The sequence below is a fragment of the Aspergillus nidulans genome, chromosome VII (assembly GCF_000011425.1).
Source record: "Aspergillus nidulans FGSC A4 chromosome VII".
In the NCBI taxonomy this organism is placed as follows: domain Eukaryota; kingdom Fungi; phylum Ascomycota; class Eurotiomycetes; order Eurotiales; family Aspergillaceae; genus Aspergillus; species Aspergillus nidulans.
Genome location: NC_066263.1, coordinates 4,338,257 through 4,358,893, shown reverse-complemented (window position 1 = coordinate 4,358,893; position 20,637 = coordinate 4,338,257). Strand labels below are relative to the sequence as shown.

Sequence of the window (20,637 nt, the reverse complement as noted above, 5' to 3'; positions counted from 1 at the left end):
ATCCACGATAACTTTTCAATCTCCCAGAACGACCTGTTGACGTTTCAGCAGGGACCGGGTAACCCTGGCCCGTTGAATATAGGGCCCTTTTCTACTATACCACATGGTATATACTCCCCGTTCCCGGTGGGGAATGATGGTGTGAACAACCCGGTCCCGACGGGCAGTGTGGGAAGCCGTGGACATGGTCTGGGTTACCCTCATGCTACCCCATTGGATTCAAGCTATCAGCCACCGAATGAAGATAGTTGTGGGAGTCGCAATGACTCTGCTGAGCCGGTGGCCTGGTTAAATGCGAGAACCCCGCTCGATCGGCCCCTGCAGGAGAGCGCGGAGCCAGCTCGCTCCCCCAATGGCAGGGGAGCACCACAGCGTTCGATGAGGAGAGCCGATAAGAAGTCCTTTGAGTATGCCAAGTATGCCTTGCTCATCCGGTCATTTGATTCCTTCTGCCTAGCCCTACTCCCGTCTAACTGATTCCTGTGGTGTAGAGTCACCCCTGTCTATCGATGCAAATGGCAAGGCTGCCCTGGTCAAACCAACTTCCGGCGCTCGGCTGACCTTCTCCGCCATTTGAAGACGATTCACATCGATCCTGAGGCTTATCCTTGTCCTGGTCCTCGGTGCGATCAGTCCTTTGGGCGTAAGGACCATCTCGATCAACACGTGAGGCGTCGCCATTGAAACCGAGTCGTCCCGATCTCTTTGACCCTGCTCGACGAGGCCCGGAGATGTTTAATATATCCTTCATTTTCTATTCATTCTAGCGTATCTTATAACATCATGCCACGCCCCGTTACACTATACTTAACTCGGTCATTGCGTGCTCGCGATGGCTTGGCCATGTACATTAGCCTGCGTGAATATTCGTACTATATAGATATAATCTTGAATAGTTGGATCAAACTTATATCGCGACGGTCTGTAGGAACGTTTTGATTTCGCGCTTGGTAGAACCCATCGAGGCATTATTCAGTACGCCCTATGGCGCATCGAATTCATCCATGCCAACGTACGCACGCAAGGCTGGAACAAGGCAAGTCAGCCTTTCTGAATGTGAAGAGCACAGCCTTCTATGATGCCAATCCCAGTTTGGAGATTTTTCTACTTTTTGGATGCTTCGTGGATGTTTTGTAAACTCGAGGTCACCTTTGAACCTCATCTCGCTGTTCTTACCTTGCCTGGTTAGCTCCATTGCTCTATAATGGGCGGTTTGGCTAAGAGAAAAGGCCACGAACAACAGCAGTCTAGTCAGAGAAGGACGATAGATCATATATTAGACACAAGCTACAAGGACAAAGTACGATATATCCCAGCATCAAACACCGACTCCGCCCTCTATCAGCAGAAGCCACGTATTTTTACTGCTTCTTCTCCCCCGTCACCAACTTGACGGCCTCCGCGATCATCTGCGTCACGGCTGCCAGCTGCTCCGGCGTCACCGGCTCCTCACGCACAGTCCATCCGACCTCTGATGGCAACCGCTCATTTTCAAACCAGTACTCCACGAAGTCACGGTTCACCGTGCCGGCCTCGATATCGCCAAAGGCCAGGATCGGGAAACCGGTCTCCGTGTAGCTCGTCTGCTCGGTTTTCTCTGTGTACGTGTAGGCAGGGTTGAATGCTTTGCTGTGCAGCTGCCGTGCGATCTTGCTATTTGCAAGCATGGCGGCGGTCACTGTAGGGTGCGTCCAGTAGGCGCGTGTTTGGGCGAATACGTTGGGATTAAAGACGTGGTTGTTGCCGAAGTAGGCATCCGCGCGGCTGACAGACAATGGTTAGTCCTGATTTCGTGCAGCCTGGGAATGCGGTGGGGAAAGGATAAAAAAGGATAAAAAAATTAGAAAAAAATTGAAAACATAGCTTACCTGAGAGAGGCATCATGCTCGCCGACGTTGTGCGCATTCAGGGAGTCTAGATCAAAGTTTGTGGCGGTTGGGTCCATGGCCAGGACATTGTCAAACATGCTCTCGGCCAATTCTTGGGAGAAGTTGATTGAGTCAACCAGTCCATTGGCCAGGCCCTCGCGTGTGATGTTACGCCCGTCTCGGTGGATATAGCCGTGGTTGGCAAGGGTGTTCATCATCGGGCAGGGACTGCGGGCTGCACGAAGATACCCTGGTTAGCATCTCGTAGGGCCGTGGTCCCGTGAAGACGTACCGTCTCCATCCCCAGCAGCAATCCAAGCATGCGGGTTCTCGGCACCGAGTTTGGAGTTGGAAGCATGAACGTGTGGGTGCGATCCGCCCAGGTTCAGGTCTAGATGGAGGGTGGCGGAGACGACGCCGGCTAGGGCAAGGAGCGACGGTGCAGTGAGCTTCATTGTGAGTCTCGAGATTGTATAAATGATTGAAGTCTAAGCAGGCCAAAAGAGTGTACACTTAGCGATGGGGTCAACCACGGTTCCTGTTACAACTGGGGGCGAGGGCCCTTATAACACCGCTAACCCTAACATCTGTCCTTCGGCAGAGAGGGCAGATACTAGAGCATTTCACCAACAGTATCACAAGCACTCCCCATACCTTTAGCCAATTGCAAGGCCACAATTACGCACTTGCCTAAAAGGGCTCGCTAGACAAGGACTATTGATTTCTCATCGGCGATCCGGCTCGTTGGTGGCTAGCGGATCGACAGGGGACCAAGCCTGCCCGAGGGAGATTTGTCAGGGGGTCCACATAGTCTAATTGGCCATCAGGACCGTTTCTGCGCTCGTGCCAGGCGTCGGGGTCTGCGTTGCTTTCTAGAGGCTTAATGGCTGACTCTGGTACGATCGATCTTATCTGGTGGTGGGGTTGTCACGGACTGTTCACACACCGCTATGTTTCCATCTGGGTGGGCTCTGTGGTTGCGGGGTGAAAAAGCCGCTTGGTGTTTGATTTGAAATTGCTTTTAGATTGCTTGAGATTGGAATTTGTCATTATTTCGCGCATCCACAATCTGCTATGCTAAAGCTTGACTTATTTATGCGCTGGGCTGTTCTTATGCGGTGCTATAATGGATTCTTTGGGCTCAGATACTGCAGCCGCCAACCCTTCTTTGGCGACTTTGGCGTTTTTGGTCTATTCTTTGGTCCACGGCTCACTGGAAAAGAAAAAAAAAAAAAAAAAAAAACCGCCGCCTGGATAGACTTCCAGCCTTTTCTAGAAACAGCTTCGCCAGCGCGGCTGTGGATAACTAAACACCAAAGCATTCTCACTAATTCCCAGACTAAAACAGCCCAGGACCCGTTCTTATTGCTTTGCTAAATGATAACTGCCATGTACTTCGCCAGCGTACCCCTTTTCCACCGTCCCTGGTGCAAGACAGCTTTCTGGGCAATCAAGGCCTGCTATGTTGCCAACATAGAAGCTGTACTACCACGCTCGTACCGAACAGAGTATGCCCCTTTGAACTCTTTGTGAGGGACTCGGTCAATCCCGTCGGGGCCGGATCGTGCCTGTAAGGAGAACGCCCCAATACGCCGAGATCTACATTGTATTGTGCTGGGATCTGCACTTAGCATAGTCTTGCGTCTTATACGATATTTGATCCTTGCTCGAGTTGGGGAAACAGAATTCGAATTGGAGTCGGTTTCGGGCGGAGAATCCCAAGGCTTGTTTATTCACTTTTGTCGTTATATCCAAGACACCGCCGACCTTCAGGGCTTTCACCATCTAGGTGATTATTGTAATAAACGTCTGGTCCTGAGATCTATGGCGCGTTTTGCGACATCTTCCCTGCCAGTCGGTTGAGTTCAAGGTCTGACTTTTATACTGCAGATTTCCTGGGTTCTCTGGGGGTCATTGACCTGGTGAAGGCAAACATGTTTGAGTCCTAGGCACATGGAAGGATTAGTACGAATACGGACCATGTCTGGCTGCGCAGGCAGAGGAGTTGTGGTTAGTTTGTCTCCGTCCCCCACAGTATCGAGCTGTATACAGTACAGTTTACTGCTTTTATGCGGCTTGCCCTACTGTGGATACGGTATAGAGTTGGGAGGTAGTAGAACAGTTGACTTCTCTCTCTGCGTCGTACCGAAGGAGTAAAACCTTGTGTACATACTCGTCACATATTCTCTTACATTCTACTACACTTCGCAGAGGTGTCTTGTGTCTGTCGTATCATGTTTAGACATCTTGCGCATTAAACGCATTTTCTGACCGCAATTATACTTGAACGGCGTGTCAGGAGGATCCCGAAGAAGACTTCATTGACTATCGGAGCTGGACTCTCTTCATCTCTTTAAGTAATCCCTAAATTACTGCTGCTCGCCCTGTCCTTTACTTGAAGGATTTACTGCCGTGCAATGCTAGAATTATTACTCCGGTTTTGCGGAGGCAGAGATGTTACCGGCTCTAGGCATGCTTTAGCGCTTACTGAGCAGTACGCAACGCTAAAATAATAAACATCTTCCTCAGGACCTTTCTTTAAGCCGAACAAAAAACATTGTGAGTTTGCCAGGGTTTAAATAGGAGGATATATGAAGCGGACTCGCCTTAAGGTATCTCGGCTTGAGTACAGACACTAAGGCCAATATGAGGAGTATAAACCGAAAAGCAGTCTCTGCTGGAGCCCAACTAGTCATGATATCTGCCTGACAACTCTATCAACGGCTGTCGTCAGAGCCTGTACCATGCATGCTATATATAATCACGTGACTGTAAGTTATGCAGTCACAGACGGCGGTCCGCTGAGTCAGCAGTGCGCTGTTCGTTGAGAACTTCGTCCACGAACAAATCCTCGGCCATGGAAATTGCATTCCAAGTTTAGGACTCAGAGCCCTGGAGTGTACCGTTCCGTTGCATATTGATCAATAATCACCCGGCAGCTGTTCCAGCCACGTTCGGTACTCGGCGACTCGGCCGGCTCCCCACACTAACCTTGCCTCGGCTGACGGCTCCCCGCATATTTAAGTCACAACATGTTGTCCCAGCTATCTTCTCCACTGTTCACCCTCTACCGATCGAAGATTCTACCTGAAAACACACTGCAATATGTCCGGTCCAGGCGCAGGCCACGAATTTCCCGCCAAGGAGGTTTCTTGGCTGAAGCGCGATGTCCTCCTTTTCGCCAACAGCATCGGCGCGACCTCGAAGGAGCTGCATTTTCTCTTCGTATGTTAGCTGCCGTCACTTGCAACCAAGACCAAGGACCTGACAAAAAACAGGAGCTTCATCCTAATTTTGCCGTCTTCCCAACATATCCCATCATCCTCCGTAAGCCCGACCAACCAAGCTGCCCAATTGAGCAGGTCCAGTAACTAACAGCAACAGCATTCAAACTCACCGACCAAGAAGTAACAGACTTCTACGCCCGCTCAAAAAGCTCGCCCATCCCAGGCGTACCCAGCTTCGACCCCAAACGAGTCGTCGACGGGCAGCGCAAAATCACTGTCTACAAGCAATTGCCTACGACGAGCGCAGGACGGAAATTTGAGCTCCGTAACAAGGTCGTTGGGGTCTACGACAAGGGGAAGGCCTCTGTCGTGGAGACAGAGCAGACAATTGTCGATAAGGAGAGCGGAGAGGTCTATGCCAGTGTTGTTGGCAGCGCCTTTTATGTTGGACAAGGGGGCTGGGGCGGGCCGAAGGGTGAGCACCCACTCCACCAGGTGAAAGTTTCCATTTAGAGAGAAGGTGACTGACGATTATTGCCATTTGTGTCGCAGGACCTGCAACCCCCAACTATCCCCCTCCCAAGGACCGCAGACCAGATGCTGTGCGCGAGATCCAGACAACCACTGAAACAGCCCAGCTGTACCGGTAAGTCACACCTGCCTTCTCACCCTGGACCATCAACCGATCACTAACCATGTTCATCTAGTCTGAATGGCGACTACAACCCGCTCCACGCAACCCCTGAGCCCGGCCAGAAGATGGGCTTCGGCGGCATCATTATCCACGGCCTGTACAGCTGGAACGCCGCTGCGCATATTGTACTCGAGGCGTTTGGTAACAGCGATCCAGCCAACTTTAGAGAGTTCCAGGCGCGGTTTGCGTCACCGGTTAAGCCCGGTGATAAGCTCATTACTGAACTGTGGCGAACTGGGGAGGTGATCGAGGGATTTGAGGAGATTAGGTTCGTCACCAAGAATCAGAGAGGGCAAGTTGTGCTTAGCAATGGACGGGCCTTGATCAAGGTGGGGGGCCAGGGAGCGAAGCTATAAGCGCCTAGCTACTATTAATGTAGAGGAATGAAAGTTTCGTATACACTTGGGACTGCTCCTGGTCTCGGACTGTCTGCTGGTGATCATCCACACTACTGCGTTAAACCTGCCATCCTCTTACAACCAACAAAGGGCTAGAGGAATAAGTCATCCTGGTTGGTCAGATCAGGCGTCAAACCAGAACCCCAGACCTGGATCCACCTGTCAGATCTTGCGTTGCGGACTAAGCCGCTTACTCTGGGGCTGAGCTGCCTGGTCTCACTACCCATAACAATAGGCAACAATGTTTTTGGCGGGATCTCATAATTAGATCTCATCTGCTTCGAGTACCAAAGAACACAAAACTATTAAGGTGATCTTTCTACAAACAGACTATATCATACTCATAAGCACAATGCTTGGACTCTCCTCCAAATCCCCCGAGGCCGCACCTGCCTATGAAGAGCTTGATACCATCCGCGAGCCAAACAGTTCTAACGGGGTATGCAGTGCCACTCTACTTACTCTACCTTGAACAACGGAGAGGAAGTAGACAAAGAAGTACTAACCACTCGGAACACAGTACTTCGCCGTCCCAAATGACGACACGGAACGAGCCCAGGGTCCAATTGACGAGGAACAACCGCATGACCATGCCCACAGCATCTCGCTGAGGAAACCTAGATGCGGCGACTGCTCGCTCCCTCCGCCGAGGACGTTCCAGCCCCATGTGCACTGCGACATCTGCGATGCGTTCTTGACGCGCCACCAGCGGGTGCGCAATGAGCGGTTCTACTGCGGGATGGTTGCGGCGACGATCATGTTTGCGCTACTTTGTGGGTTGATGCTGGGCATTGTAATTTCTTGTACAAAAAGGAGACACTAGGACTTTGGTTTAATGGGAGGCTAAGTTGGGTATGCCATGGTACAGCGTATCAGCTTAGGGTTGAACTCGCCATGCTGGGTAGCTTTCAATATCCAAGGCGTATATGTATGTACATAAAATGCAAACATCCCATGCTCAATCAAGCAAGCATGAACAAAATTTGACTATGCAGACTCTGCCTGATACGGCGGTACCTTATCCCCAGCCCTCCACTTGTACTTACTCCCTGGATGATCCTCCGGTAACCGGACCTGGCCAACCCCCAGATACGTCTCTCTCGCCGTGGCCCCCTCCTTAGCAACTGTCTCCCTGAAGAGCCCTCGAGTGCGCAGCTCCGGCAAGAGAAACTCGATGATATCCTCAAAGCTGCCCGGGTTCGTGATATGCGCCAGGTTGAACCCGTCCACTCCGGAAATTTCCACCCATCGTTCCAACTCGTCTGCAACGGTCTTGCCGCTGCCGATAATCTTTGTCTGGATGCCACCCACGCTGAGGAATTCGACGATCCGGCGCTTCGTCCAGGGCAGATTATCGGTGCCGGGAACCGTTGACGCCCACCGCTTCACGATACTTGCGACTTTGGTCTCGTCTGCAAACCGGAAGTCCGCGTCATCCTCGTACTTGGACAGGTCTATCCCCGTCCACCCGCCAAATAGGGCAAGGACGCCCTCGTGATCGGCATACTTGAGGTACTCGTCGCGCTTCGCATATGCCTCCTCGTCCGTGGCAGCAACTATCAACGTGATGCCTACGATGACCTTGATATGATTTGGATCCCGCCCCTCGCTCGCCGCAACCCGGCGGATACTCTCGACCGTGCTTCGCACACCCTCGGGCGTCTGGCCCGCGACGAAGATCGCCTCCCCGTGCTTGCCACCAAACCCGTTCCCGGCCTCGCTCACACCCGCCTGGAACAGAAACGGTGTGCGCTGTGGTGAGGGCTCGCAAAAGTGCGGTCCGGGTACTTTGAAGTACTTGCCCACGTGGTGGATCTGTCGCACTGCGTCGGGGGCAATGTACACGCCCGACTCGCGATCCTTCACCACGGCATCATCCCGGAAACTCCCCTCCCACAGTTTATATAGGACATCCATGTACTCGTGTGCGCGGTTATACCGCTCGTCGTGCGGGATCTGTTCGTCAAGCCCGTGATTTCGCGCAGCACTGTCAAGATAGCTCGTGACGATGTTCCACGCGACTCGGCCGCCGGATAGATGATCGACCGTGCTAAGTCGGCGAGCGAGCGAGTACGGCTGCTCGTATGTAAGACTCGCCGTCACTCCGAAGATTAAGTTCTTTGTTGTGCTGGCCATCGCGGGGACGAGGTACATGGGGTCATTGACTGGGTACTGGGCGCCTGAGGCGAGTGCGGGCACCACGTTCGCCGGACCTTTGTACACGTCGTACGGTCCCAGAGTGTCCGCAATGAACATGGCATGGAAGCCCGCATCGTCAAGAAGCTGGGCGAGGTCGGTCCAAAAGGAGAGCTTCGTGTAGTCTGCTGTCTTGTTGCGGGGGTGTCGCCATTGGCCTGGAGCCATGTGCGCGGGCGTGTTCATGACAAAGGCATTGAGGATGATTTGTTTCTTTCCCTTGGTTTCTGCCATTTTTTCTTTCTTGAATCTATAAATAGATTTCTATCTGCACAGCAAGAGCAGAGAATATGCCGTTGTGAGGGGCTAGAGGGGAGAGCTGTTTTTATGGTGCTCGAAGCTCGGTATTTATCTGGGCAGCGTCATTGGAGTCTGCGAGCACGCCATATTCTCCAACCCTTTGCACCTGGATCTTCTGATAGGAGGTCCCAACTCGACTCCTCTCTTTCTTTCTCTCTCGGCTGCCGAAGCAATGATGCTGTGTTATGGGTGGTTAATCTGCTGCCTCCGTCTTCAAGGCTGCATGTCTCTCGGCCGGCAGAGGGACAGCCCTAGCCCTCCGCTGCACGCAATATCGCCCCGCTACGGCGTGATGGGCTAGGACTCAAAGGAAGCCCATTGCAATGCCCCGCATTGCATTATAGTTATAATTTATTCATGGAGATCATTTTATTTATCTATGCCAGGATATTAGTTATGAAGAGTGTCAATGAACGGAATAGTCCATTGCTCAACCACTCAAGCTAAACAGACGAAACCGAGTAAAATCCTCATCTAGACATATTCACATCCGCTCACATCCCTGGCAGCACATGCTTGACTCTCTCCTCCTGAAAATGCATCTCGTCCGGGGCCGGCGACCCCTCGCGTCGCTCTTCGGTCACATTCCACTGTACCTCCTTCATGATCCGGACCCCAGATTCATTATCAGGAACACTGCCATGCTCCGCGAGCTCAATCTCGTCTTGAAGCACTGTATGCTCGGGTCTTCGTCGCCACGATCGGGTTGTGCTCGCCCCGCCGTTGTAGCTTTTGAAGTAACGGCCCGCGGAGGAGCCCTCGCCGATGAGCTTGGGAGCGTAGCGGCGCAGAAAGTGGCGCATAAACGGCAGACAGGCGCAGATGATGATAAAATTTGCCTCGACGTTGCTGGTTGACTCAGTTAGCCCACGTATATTCTTGACGAAAGGTCGGTTGAAGCGCTGAAATAAAAATGGAGAAAAAGAAAGGGAGCATTACATCCATAAATCGGTCCAGGCAATGCGGTAGGTTTTGTCGTCTGTCTGAAGAAAAGGGAAGAGCGTTACCAGGCGGATGATACTGGTGATCACAGTCCTGAAGTGTTTGAAGACCCGTCAGCCGTCCACGAGTTCCGATTAATAAGTAATCATGCTGAAAGGTAGGAGACGCACGCGCAGCCGACAACAAACATAAAGAACAGGCCGATCTTCTGGATTACCGGCATATTCAACCCCCATACAACAGGTATAGCAACGAGGATGAGCGCCACATCTGTCACTGTGTTCGTGATGGCCGTCGCAATATAGAGGCTATTCTGGTCTACGCATGTCCCCGGCAAGGCCATATTCCACGCCCTTTCAATGGGTCGGCACGCGAAGATCAGCGCGAAGGTGATGGCGACACTGTACCCGACTACGACGGCTGCGATCACGTACAGGGCGTACCGGTAGAGTTGTTGTTGGCCCACGATGCGGTAGTACAGGATGATAAGGGAGGCTTTGGCGAGGGCGAGGGATGGGACATAGACGATGCCGGCGGCGAAGACGCCCTAGATGAAATTCCTTTAGAACTAGCCGGGCGATCCAGAGGAAGGAATGAAGTGACGGACTTTTTGGAAATCGAGGAGCATCTGCGGCGTGATGTTCCAGATGTGCAGGCCGATTCCGCCGTGTGCGTAGCCATCTTGTACCAGTGAGCAATGAGATCTATATGACCATAGAACTGGCGTGGAGGTGGCGTGAAGGGAACGTCAACTTACAGAGACAGAGGACCTGCGTTACAATGGCGAAGAGCTGCGGTATGTTAGCGTGCCCTCTTGGCTTAGATATCAATACGAAAAGGCAAACTACCCAGGCTCCGATCATCGATACTGGTCGCCAGTTAGCAAGTAGAGAAGAGGAAAGAAACACGGGCGCCGGGCAGCTCACTATCGTCCCATCCGAACTTGCGCAGCAGTGCAGCTTTGGTGTACACTCGCAGCATCAGAGAGAGCGTACTGAAAATCAGACCCGCAATCACGATCGCCCTGCTCTCGGTATATAGCCACGGATGAGAGAAGTCGGGATCATATGTCTCACCCTCCGGGACAGGGACAGCGCCGGGAAAGTACGTGTCCTGTGTCCCAGCCATGGTGGTGAAGCTATTAGGCTCGAAGTTGAAGACGGCGACAGGGGCTATGGCTCAGGCTCACGGCTCATCCACGTCTCATGCGAGCGTCGGAAGAGGGCCTGCATAAATAGAGCTGATGCTGGGTAAGCAAGCCACAGGACACGGACTACAGATCATAGATTACAGCCGCTTAGTATTGCAAATCTGCCTCTCGGCAGGGGTAATATCCAGGAACCATGTCAATGGAACTGCAACAATTGATGATCGCTGCTGGCGATTCCCAAATAAGTAAAAACTAAGCTTGTCTTGCAACATTACAGGATGTAGTGTCTCTGTCCAGCCCCGGACAGCACGTGGATATCCGGCTGAACAGACCACCTTCCAGCCTGGGAGACCGCTGCGACAGTCAGGCAGGGCATAGGGGCACAGATGCGGAATAAATCCGCACGTTAGTGATGACAATAATGCTCATCATCCGCCACTGGGCAACTAGGCAGAGGCCGGGGTGTGGAGATGGCCCAGAATTCAAGGTTTGCCGGGGCCGTAAAGAGGCCTTGACAGGATCTGGACCCCTGCCAGTTCCAACCAACGTAGAGATTTCAGAGCCATAATGGCGGAATGACGGATCTCATCACCTGGAGGAACGGGCATAGACTCCCGCAGCCATCTTCTATATATCATCATCAAGTCGATATCGATATCTACTGCCCCGGTACGAAAAATAATCACTCCCGGGGCTCGCTGTTGGCGTACCAGTGGGGTTTTCTTATCTTCTGCACCTTCTCAGCCCGGACTTGATCCTGCATGATGGTCTGGGTTACCGTGGTATTTCTGGTCCTAGACTTGCCATGGAGACGATGAAACGGGAAGTGAATGGACGAAGGTTCCCGAGTCAATGGGCTCGTCGGTGACCTCAGTGACCCACGCCACCGGGGCGGGAGAGCCCGGTGGATGCGGTGGATAGGGGCCTGTGCCAAAAGGGGCAGATGGGGCAGACGAGATGAGAAGGCCGGTTCATCGAGTTCTTGCGCTAATCGATCGGCATCGAGATTGCTGCATGAGACTAGTCCGTGCATGGCGGCCCACCTTGTGCCGATAGTAAAGGTGGCTCTGGTGGCCCTGGCCCTGGCACTGGGCAGGTCCGTTGCGTTCCGTCCCTTTGGTTAGTCTGCCTGAGTCATGGAGGAACCTATGACAGAGCGTGGGCTGACTCTGTTCAGTGGTAGCATGATTGATGGATTATCTTTTCTATTTCGACCTTGCGTCGCTCGCCGATGCCGTAAAGACAGATATGCAACACTCCCACCATGTGCGAGGCATATACAAAAAGCCCCTCCACTCTCCGACGGCCCTCTAATTCCGTCTCCGAGGCCAGCCCCCAGTCCTCTGGACCAAATCCCGACCAGTCTCTTAGTGAACAATGCCTTGTGGGTCGCTAAATCCTTCATGACTTCCCCGGGCGTTAGTTGCATCTGTGGAATGAGGACTCCACAGGCACGGCTTACGTTCGCTCACATACACGGTCAAACTTGACCGGTGAGGTTTATGCCCCAGTGCCAGACGGGAGCCGTTATTGCGATACGTCCTGCTGAAGAGGAAGCAATTTTACTGGGTTCATGGTTTGTGTAGCTTATGAGTATCATTATTAACAATGCTTGTCTCGTCTACATTCTGTATAGTCTAGACTGATATCGATAGTACATACATCTTCTCAGCGCTTCAAAGGCAATGGAAGGAGAAGAAAAGAAAAATTACGCCTCGCTGACTTTGAACCCTCCCGGGACCTGCGACTGGAAGACTCCATCCGGATCATATCGCTCAGCCACCTGGCGGATGAACTCAACATTCTCATCCCCGTACCCTCTGAGCGGGTTCTGCGAGACGTCTGCATAGTTCAGGTAGATGTACTCGTTGTACTTGCCAATGCTCTTGGCGTATTCATCCAGCTCAGCCATGGCTTCTCTGCAGAGCCGCTGGAAGAGCTCGTCATCGGCCGCGTTGTCCCAGGAGTAATCGTACAGCACCTCTGGATCCACATATTAGCAAATGTAGACAATCGAATCTGTTCAGGTTATTTGGCAATCATACGCAGCATGTTCTCATCAAACCGGTCCAGCCCAAGGACATTGCCAACCCCGTTGTTCTGGTTCCGCTGCCAGTAGATCTTGGGCCAGGGCTGGATAATCACCATGATGGACCAATCCTTGCCCTGGGCGACGGGGACGGCGGCTTCGATCTTCTTGTTTAGGATCTCGATTGTCTTGTGGAGGACCGCGGCGCTGTTTAAGTAGGTGCTTGTCAAAAAGATATCGCTGTTCCCGTTAGCAGGATGCGTCCACCTGGGGTTAATTCGCTAGATGGAAGGGGGAGAGGGGATTACAAACCGATATCCAGCGGCCTGCTGCAGCTCACTGGTGAGATTATACAATGTCGCGAAGCGGTTCGAGGACGAGATGCGAGGGATCTTGGAGAAGTCGTCGAAGGCAGCAGGGTGCGCAACGGGCTTCGTGTAGTCCCAGGGGCTGCTGATGAGGGTTTTCCGCGTGGTCGAGTTGTACTGCCAGAGGCCGATCCAGGAGGCATATGGGTCGTTTTCGATGTTGTCAATGAACTTGACCAGGGCGTCAATCTGCTGGTTCGTGGTGGAGTTGTCGAAGACGTTGATGCCGCCCCAGAGGTGCGCGTTGTCGATCGCCTTGAGTTCGTATTTGGTCACAATGCCAAAGTTGTTCGAGCCGCCTTTCAAGGCCTTGAAGAGCTCAACGTTGGTGTTGTTGTTGGCGTTAACAATGCGGCCGCTGGCAAGGACAACCTCGTAGTTGATGACATTGTCGCAAGCGAGTCCGACCCGCGCGGCGTGGAAGGAGTTTCCGCCTAGACAGCTTTAGAATTAGCAATTCTTCGCTTTGAAAGATCAGGAAAAGGTCAAATCGAGATACCTCCAAGCAAGAACCCTCCAACACCAACCGGGCCTGTCCTACCACCGGGAACGACAACATTGTACTCCTCCAGGGTCTTATAAACGGCCTCCCAGCGCGAACCTGGCAGAATAGTCGCAACCTTGGCCTCCTTGTCATAGATTGTGCTGTTCATCAGCGAGAGATCAATGGTAACGCCCGTTTCGATGTTGTTCGACCCAGCCCAGGTCATGTGTCCTCCACTGCGTACTGCGAACTTGCAGCGCGAGTTGCCGCCGGCACCAGCCAGTGTCTGCACCGCGACCGAGACATCGTCGGCAGACTGCGGCTGCACAATGCAGGTCGGTTCCAGTTGGACATTGACGGCCCAGTACGAGGTCACGGAGTCGCGGTAGGCCGCGTTGCCGGGGAAGACGACTTTGTCACCGATACTGCTGCTGAAAAGGGCGGCGCACTATCCGTAGAGATGAAGAAAGTCAGCGGCTCCTTTCTGGCGTGGAACCTTGGAAGAAAATTACACTGGACGTACGCATTGATCCGCAGAGTATGATTCCGCAGCCGTGGCTACAGTCAACTCAGGTGCGGAGAGACTGAGCAGCGATGCTGCTGCAGCGGCAGGAGTGAGCCTCATTTTGGGCAGGGACTAAGGAATATACAGACAAGACGTAGTCAACTGGTTTCGGAGCAACTCGATTATTCGAGGGTTTACGGAGCACCTATGACTCTTATACTGAGAGTCAGTTCAACGCCCTGACTCTACCGAGGGGAGCACCGCAGCTAGAAAAGAGGCAATCACTAGTGACTTGACAATGGACATTGGATGGGGCACTAAAGGCCCGAACAAGAAGGCGAGCACCGGATGTCGCGGCATCCGGCATTTGCAACATGGCTAGCGGACTCGATCGAAAACTCCAGCAAACTCAAAAGAGATATGAGTCCCTACGGTGCCGGTAGAAGTGGAGTGCATGAACCGTGTGGAGATGTTGCCGGCCTTCTAAGCTCGCCGATCAGGCCTGGTCTATACCCCAATAGGCAAACGAAAAGCATGGTGTTTATCGAGATTTGCAGGGGGGAGAAAATAAGAAAAAAAAAGAAAGTAGATATAAAGGAAGAAGGAAAAGACGTCCTCATATTATAGCAATTCTGCTATAATGATATGTACGGAGAAGGGCAGAATCAAACAAGCCCTAGCTAGTACCACGGTCGTAAACGCAAGCATGGACAACCCACATTAGGATACTGATCTGCGGTGCTTCACGGCTATATGATGACTGGTGGACTCCATGGAAGAAGCTCAACAGTACAAGCAACACGGATAGAGCTGCAGCAAGGATGGCCGTGGCCATGTGGGCGCAGACTGCAGAATTCCGTCTTACTCTCGGGATGCATGGGTTCGCTCAACACGGAGACCTCGGGCCTAGTCCACTTCCAGGCTCGCACAGACAGTACTTAGTACTTTCTTTTATGACTGACTCATTATCCCAGGGAAGTGGGGGAGGGCTGACTCTGTTAGTTGAGAAAGCCAGTTTCTCTCCAGTAGAGGTGGTTAACGAGAGTCCACTTGCTCCTGAACGTGTGCAGCCATTGGGCGATCGATCCCACGCTATTGGAGTGCAGCTGAGCATCACAGCCAATGGATAGTTTATCCATGAGGTGGTAATGAAGCGACATATGGCATAAGGTATTATTGTACCGGCATAAAGTTGCACTTGGAATGTGCCCGGCCCCACTGATCAACTCCAGTATCTTGGGAAATTATATTTGTATATTGTTACTTTAGAATTATTTCTGCCAAGCCAATGCAGAGCCGGATCGGCTTTGAGCAGACCTCCTGGCGGTTTAACACACCGAGGCCGTGACCGCTACTCGGCTTTTTGTCTGCCCAGTCAGTCAACCAGCTACGCAGTCGGTAATACCTGCGGAAGATCTGCATCCATAACCATCCTTCATTTGAGCTGTGCGAATAAACATGTGATCGCCTTCGAGATCGACCCGAGCTTGCAAGGTTTGCAACAGTGCCGTTTGCACCTCAAGACTCGGCTATCATTAGCGACGTTACTATTATGTAAATGATATAACCCGGTGACAAATAGAAGGTCTGACGGTGGAGATGCCCTTCAGGGACTAAAAGTCTTATAAACAAGACGTAGCGCTCACCAGAATATGTGGTATTACTCTTACATTTGCTGAATGGAGATGCCCTACTTTGAGCCCTCATATCGGTTAAGCTATCAGGAGCTGTATTTCTGCCTGACTGTTATCGTGTATTGTAATGACAAGAAGCCCTACAGAGCCAAAGTGACCTCTTGCTCTCATGCCCGAGTGGCCTAAACTACCATGCATCAGAAGTCACTCCAGCACTGAGGTGGCCCTTTTCTTTAAAGTGAATGGTATATATCGCCTTATACTCGCAAGCAGTGGTCTCCAGCCATGTCCTAGACATCAGATGAATGGTTGTCGCGGCAAGACTGAATGTGCCATAATTGCTCGCTTCCAATGGGTCATTATACCCTTCATGGTCGATGACCTGGTATGGCTTGTCTAGCATACAGGAGCATCCCAAACTTTGAGAGCTTGAATGCTTGGTATCAGATATATGGGTTCTGGTCACCGCTCGGTACGAGATAGCGCGCCTCAAGCCGTTCCCCCAAGGGCCTCCTTTGTCACTGAAATCTACCTCGCGACGCCAAACCGCGTGAAGCAAGGGATCTTTTGTAAGTCCGTCCGGACAACTCGACACTAACGATAACATACACTCCTCATTCAGTAAATTGAAGCACCACCTGTCTTCCCTCGATGACACCGATATGCGGCGACCTCACCGCTCCGAAGTGGTGGCTTAACAGAGCCCCCAGTCGAGGATGTACAGCTCAAATCCAATCCACGAGGTCTGCACGTAGCTGAAGCCGGGCGAATCTACTCAGAGTAGGGATGCAATTGGGACTAGGTGATTAACGTCCTCCAGCTTGTTAGTCAGTGCAAGGACATTGCCTGTGAGGCTTTGGTTGGCCAGAAGGGCTTGTCGAATGAGGACGGGCGGATGGGCAATGTTTTGTTCACCTAGCATCTTGCCGATCAGTGCCGAGATGGCAACGTACTCCAGGAAGCAGCACAGACTGTCCGGTTAGCATTTTGGGCTTGTTGGTGGCTGCCTATCGATGGCGACATTGAACGTGGACATCTGGTCTCCTTCGAACGTCTCTAGCGGCGACTGCACTGCCATGACGGGTGCGCCATACAAGAGCCGACATAGCAGTTTTGGTCGAGATCCACGACTGATCGAACGACTGGGTAAAATGACCGGGGAAACCTTTGCCTTTAAACCCGCCAGTGATTCTTCCGAACATGAAATGGAAAACCTGGCCCCGGTTTCTCTACGACATCAGTTCGGGCAGCGCCCCCTACGGGTGAACGAGAGGAGTATGTTTTTCGGATGATCTTCTAGCCTGCCTGAGCTCTCCCCTGACGGTTGTATGACCTGCTCCCTACCTTCCAGACGGCATCGGCGAGTTGAAACGGCACTCCTCTACTCAGATCTTGGTCTAGAGGTAGACGGACCTGGAATGATTTTGCTTCCAAATCGGTCTAACTAGATGGAAAGAAGGCGCGGAGATCTCTGACGAGGACTCCTCTAGAATCTTGATTTCTTGTTTCTGAAACTCCACGACTCCTACCTGCCGCGACCCCGGATCAGACCGGCTTCATAGCCTACCACAGGATCCGCTTAGTGAGGGCGCCATACCCTGCTTGGACTACTCGAGAGACTTTGTCCGGCCATAGTTATCTTGGAGCCGTAAAGAAAAGACAGAGAAGATGGCTTCTAGGAATAATGCGCTCAAGAACCGCGGCTTTGGAGTTCTGTGGTCTTCCATAGTAGAAGAACGGTACGGCCCGTCTGTTGAGAACAAAAGGAGCAGCCTCGATTTGATCACTGCTGTAACCGGCCCTCTGGGACAGTTCCGGGACGGTTGTTCCATGATGACCTCTCTGGTTTATCGAAGTGGTACCGAAGGAAGACGGAGAACCGACCTGTGCGTTAGAGCCTGTCACCAGGATCAGCCCGTCTAACCGCTCTGCTCCACAGCTTTGAACATCCAGCCAAGAGGAGCCACGGCCTCGCAGTTGCGCCTGCTAGCAATGCCTAGAGGTGAGCAATCTCCCCAGGAAATAGCAACATCCCGCTCAAAGTGACATGTTGGCACTTTGTCACCTTTTTCTGTGTGGGACGGCACTTGTGCGATGGGATTTCAGGCCTCTTTTTCCCCCAAATGCTTGTCCGGCTGGGTCTAGTGATAGGCTTCTTCTATTAGAACAACCCAGGGGCCTTAATAATGGGCGTTTTCCTTTAGAGCCATCGTCTCTCCGCACCTGCCCTGACCGTCGGCCCAACAATCGAGGCTGTCTTTGTCTAATCGCCTGGCAATGTCGATCTCATTAGGGCAGTGTGACTGTTACAGTAGTGCCGTCATAGCATTGTGATAGCAATACTTTGTCTGACTTCAATGGCAGTCCTTCATGCTTCACAACTTAGGTAGTTCTTCCGAATTCCGCTACAAGCCGATGACTGGGCAATCGTTGCAGCGCAAGTCAGTCTAATCAGAGCTCGAATCTGCGCTCGGGCCTAACTTGCTGACGGTCTCTTTATTTGCGAAGGTTGGTATTTGGGGGACAGTGGGGATGAGCGTTGCAGGTGAATCGTAGCTAATAAAGATTTCAAGGCAAGACTGTCACAAATAGCAGTACAAGGGGTATCATTGCGCCGGACAGCATCCTTAGGTAGTGCATTGAATAGCTAATGGTGCTATAGAGTCAGTCTCATGGGCTAGCTTATCAAGACCAGGCCTACCCAGCTATGTCCAGTTTCTCTTTATACGATCACCTATATCTGTTCTGCAGCAGCACATAGTGTCTATTCTCTTCTCCAGCGGATCTTCCACTCGGAATGACATCTTAACGTCGCCATGTTTGTCTGGAGTTCATTCGCACTATCTCTACCTCTATTCGTCCGGACCTGTACGAGCACTGACTGCTGGTCACTCATTAGTTTTGGGCCCAGTTCAGCGGCAGTGAGGGGAAGTGCGTTAATATCGTCATCTTTCTCGCCCCGGACAACATTATCATTCTCGTCCCATCCTTTCCGCGCTCTGTCAGATTGCAGATGGCTCCGAGGGGTCTCGCGGTTTGGGGTATGTTGCGGGGTTTTACAAGTGCCAGCCGGACACGCTCTGTATTAATACTCCCAACCCCAACTGATGACTGAGCTGAATAGCGGGCCATGGACAACATCTGTGGCACTAGTATATCCAAATTAACTACTTGCGCATCTTCGGAGCGCCCAAAATCTCACCTGCTCCATTGGCCTGTGTATCTGGCCGACCATGTGTCCCGACACTCTGCGCCTGCATCCTTCATTTCGCGTCCCTTGCTCGCGTCGCCACCAGATAGATCTGAGCAGTTACAACTTGCACTCACACTCGCGGCCACACTTAGGGCTGTCCCAAACATACCAAAGATGTCCGTGGTGCTTGAGACTCGGCTAGAGTCACCGCCACAGGGAACGGAGTATTCTAGCGCGTGACTGAGCGGACAGCTGATTAAGAAATTGGGCTGACGCAATGTGCTGCTGGACTCTATGGCACTTCTGTCGACAATTTGTTGCGGATTGGAGTCGAGTTGACGGTTGTCAAGCTTCAAAAAAGAGCTCATGATGGCTCCCCAGCTCGTGAATGAGACATACAGCTACCATGAGCTATAAAAGATAAGCATGCGACGGTTGTTATAACAAAAGAATATTGTAAAAATAATTGTCCTCAATACCGACGGCTTGAACAGCTCAGGTTGGCTTTTAGGATGGTATCACCGGGTACCATCCTTGGGAATATCCATCGACCATCAGCTACCAACTGTCTGAAGATGGTGGCTTGGCTGCCTGTCGCCAGGTTCCGGGCAATGGCGCACTACTAAAAAATGCCATGACAGCCTAAAAGGAGTATGCTAGGACTGGATAGGCTAGATTAAACGGGAGTGGAGATCGTAAAACATGCCCAATATTATCGAGGGGCTTGGACTCAAGGCATCTCCACGTGTGCGTCGATGGCTGCCACGGCACTTGGTGTAGGTGCCCCTGCTGGCTTTCTAGACGGTAGTCAACTCGATACGAACAATTAGAGCATGCTTGATAATTCAAGTTATGTGCATCGTTATCTTGGTCTTGGTCCCTCAGGCATTTTCAGACCTTTGTTTAGTCTGTACTCCTCAGGCATGCCTACTGGATTCGACAGACCCCCATGAGATTCGACGTTGTCGGCTTTACACCACACAGAAGTCTTGAGGCCGCTGGAGATATAATGCCAGAGATCTTGGTGGTTGGCTGGTTAGCCGCAAACGAGGAATTAGCGCGGTCGCCGGACACTATAGAGCATACCGGGAGGCACCATAGAGCTTTCACCCATGAGTAAATTCCTTCGTCCTTTGTAGCCGGTTCGAGATTCGTTACTTATTGGATGTAGACATAGTTTGTGATATTGGAAGGATCAGCATTAATGATTCAATCCATTTTCAATCCTTTGGTGGAGTGTCTTCAGGAATATACGTTTGGGGTCCTTCCGAACCCAATTGCTCCTGTTCCTGGGACTACAAGAACGACGGCAAAAGTAGGATAGGGCTGTCAATGCCGTCTGAGAGTCATTATGCGGATACCGTGGTCTTGGCTGTATACTACAGGCTCATTTGGCATTGTCGAACAACATTACAAAAGATATCCCATCCAAATTATACTGACCCAGCCAACCATAATCAACCGACCCATCACTACCTATCCACGCTCTGCCTATGTGCTGCTGTTTAGAAGAGGACAAAAGTACAATAAGTGTCCAGATTCGAATGGCCCGTTCTCCGTTTGCCTGGTGAGACGGGGTTTAGTGGACGAGGGAAAGGTGTCCTAGCTGTTTTGAACGTGACCCAACATATCCCGCTGTTCTTGATTCG

At 51.9% G+C, this 20,637-nt stretch overlaps 7 protein-coding genes across 7 annotated transcripts, besides 1 other annotated feature; 3 read left to right on the top strand and 4 right to left on the bottom strand.

Annotated features, from left to right (window-relative positions):
* Nucleotides 1–20,637: part of a sequence feature (contig 1.43 127..338545(1)) that runs on past both edges of the window.
* ANIA_02578 (peroxidase family protein) lies at nucleotides 1,264–2,395 on the bottom strand. Its single transcript, XM_050613089.1, has 3 exons — nucleotides 2,161–2,395; nucleotides 1,869–2,103; nucleotides 1,264–1,764 (listed from the first exon to the last, which is right to left on the bottom strand). Exons 1-3 carry the CDS (start codon nucleotides 2,321–2,323, stop codon nucleotides 1,362–1,364), a joined length of 801 nt encoding a protein of 266 aa, XP_050468930.1. The 5' UTR covers nucleotides 2,324–2,395; the 3' UTR covers nucleotides 1,264–1,361.
* ANIA_02577 (putative peroxisomal dehydratase) lies at nucleotides 4,974–6,283 on the top strand (the record flags this gene model as incomplete). The annotated part of the gene is made up of 6 exons (XM_655089.1): nucleotides 4,974–5,093; nucleotides 5,147–5,195; nucleotides 5,253–5,570; nucleotides 5,648–5,741; nucleotides 5,803–6,057; nucleotides 6,169–6,283. The coding sequence occupies 6 exons, from the start codon at nucleotides 4,974–4,976 to the stop codon at nucleotides 6,281–6,283; spliced, it is 951 nt and encodes a 316-aa protein (XP_660181.1).
* On the bottom strand, nucleotides 7,031–8,617 carry ANIA_02576 (LLM class flavin-dependent oxidoreductase; the record flags this gene model as incomplete). Its single annotated transcript, XM_655088.1, has 2 exons — nucleotides 7,031–7,092; nucleotides 7,234–8,617. The coding sequence occupies 2 exons, from the start codon at nucleotides 8,615–8,617 to the stop codon at nucleotides 7,031–7,033; spliced, it is 1,446 nt and encodes a 481-aa protein (XP_660180.1).
* On the bottom strand, nucleotides 9,057–10,753 carry ANIA_02575 (uncharacterized protein; the record flags this gene model as incomplete). The annotated part of the gene is made up of 6 exons (XM_655087.1): nucleotides 9,057–9,060; nucleotides 9,182–9,532; nucleotides 9,796–10,172; nucleotides 10,233–10,329; nucleotides 10,383–10,416; nucleotides 10,552–10,753. 6 exons carry the CDS (start codon nucleotides 10,751–10,753, stop codon nucleotides 9,057–9,059), a joined length of 1,065 nt encoding a protein of 354 aa, XP_660179.1.
* ANIA_11350 (uncharacterized protein) lies at nucleotides 10,969–11,153 on the top strand (the record flags this gene model as incomplete). The annotated part of the gene is made up of 2 exons (XM_050613088.1): nucleotides 10,969–11,020; nucleotides 11,053–11,153. The coding sequence occupies 2 exons, from the start codon at nucleotides 10,969–10,971 to the stop codon at nucleotides 11,151–11,153; spliced, it is 153 nt and encodes a 50-aa protein (XP_050468929.1).
* On the bottom strand, nucleotides 12,484–14,281 carry ANIA_02574 (FAD-binding oxidoreductase; the record flags this gene model as incomplete). The annotated part of the gene is made up of 5 exons (XM_655086.1): nucleotides 12,484–12,758; nucleotides 12,821–13,071; nucleotides 13,117–13,606; nucleotides 13,672–14,104; nucleotides 14,180–14,281. The coding sequence occupies 5 exons, from the start codon at nucleotides 14,279–14,281 to the stop codon at nucleotides 12,484–12,486; spliced, it is 1,551 nt and encodes a 516-aa protein (XP_660178.1).
* ANIA_11349 (uncharacterized protein) lies at nucleotides 19,691–20,108 on the top strand (the record flags this gene model as incomplete). The annotated part of the gene is made up of 2 exons (XM_050613087.1): nucleotides 19,691–19,735; nucleotides 19,932–20,108. The coding sequence occupies 2 exons, from the start codon at nucleotides 19,691–19,693 to the stop codon at nucleotides 20,106–20,108; spliced, it is 222 nt and encodes a 73-aa protein (XP_050468928.1).

Bases quoted from the DNA above. Each gene is read 5' to 3' on its own strand.
- ANIA_02578 (XM_050613089.1), bottom strand. From the start codon at position 2,323: ATGAAGCTCACTGCACCGTCGCTCCTTGCCCTAGCCGGCGTCGTCTCC. The intron at 2,104-2,160 runs GTACGTCTTCAC...ATCTTCGTGCAG, and splicing joins TGCTGCTGGGGATGGAGACG to CCCGCAGTCCCTGCCCGATG. The intron at 1,765-1,868 runs GTAAGCTATGTT...ATTGTCTGTCAG, and splicing joins GAGCATGATGCCTCTCTCAG to CCGCGCGGATGCCTACTTCG.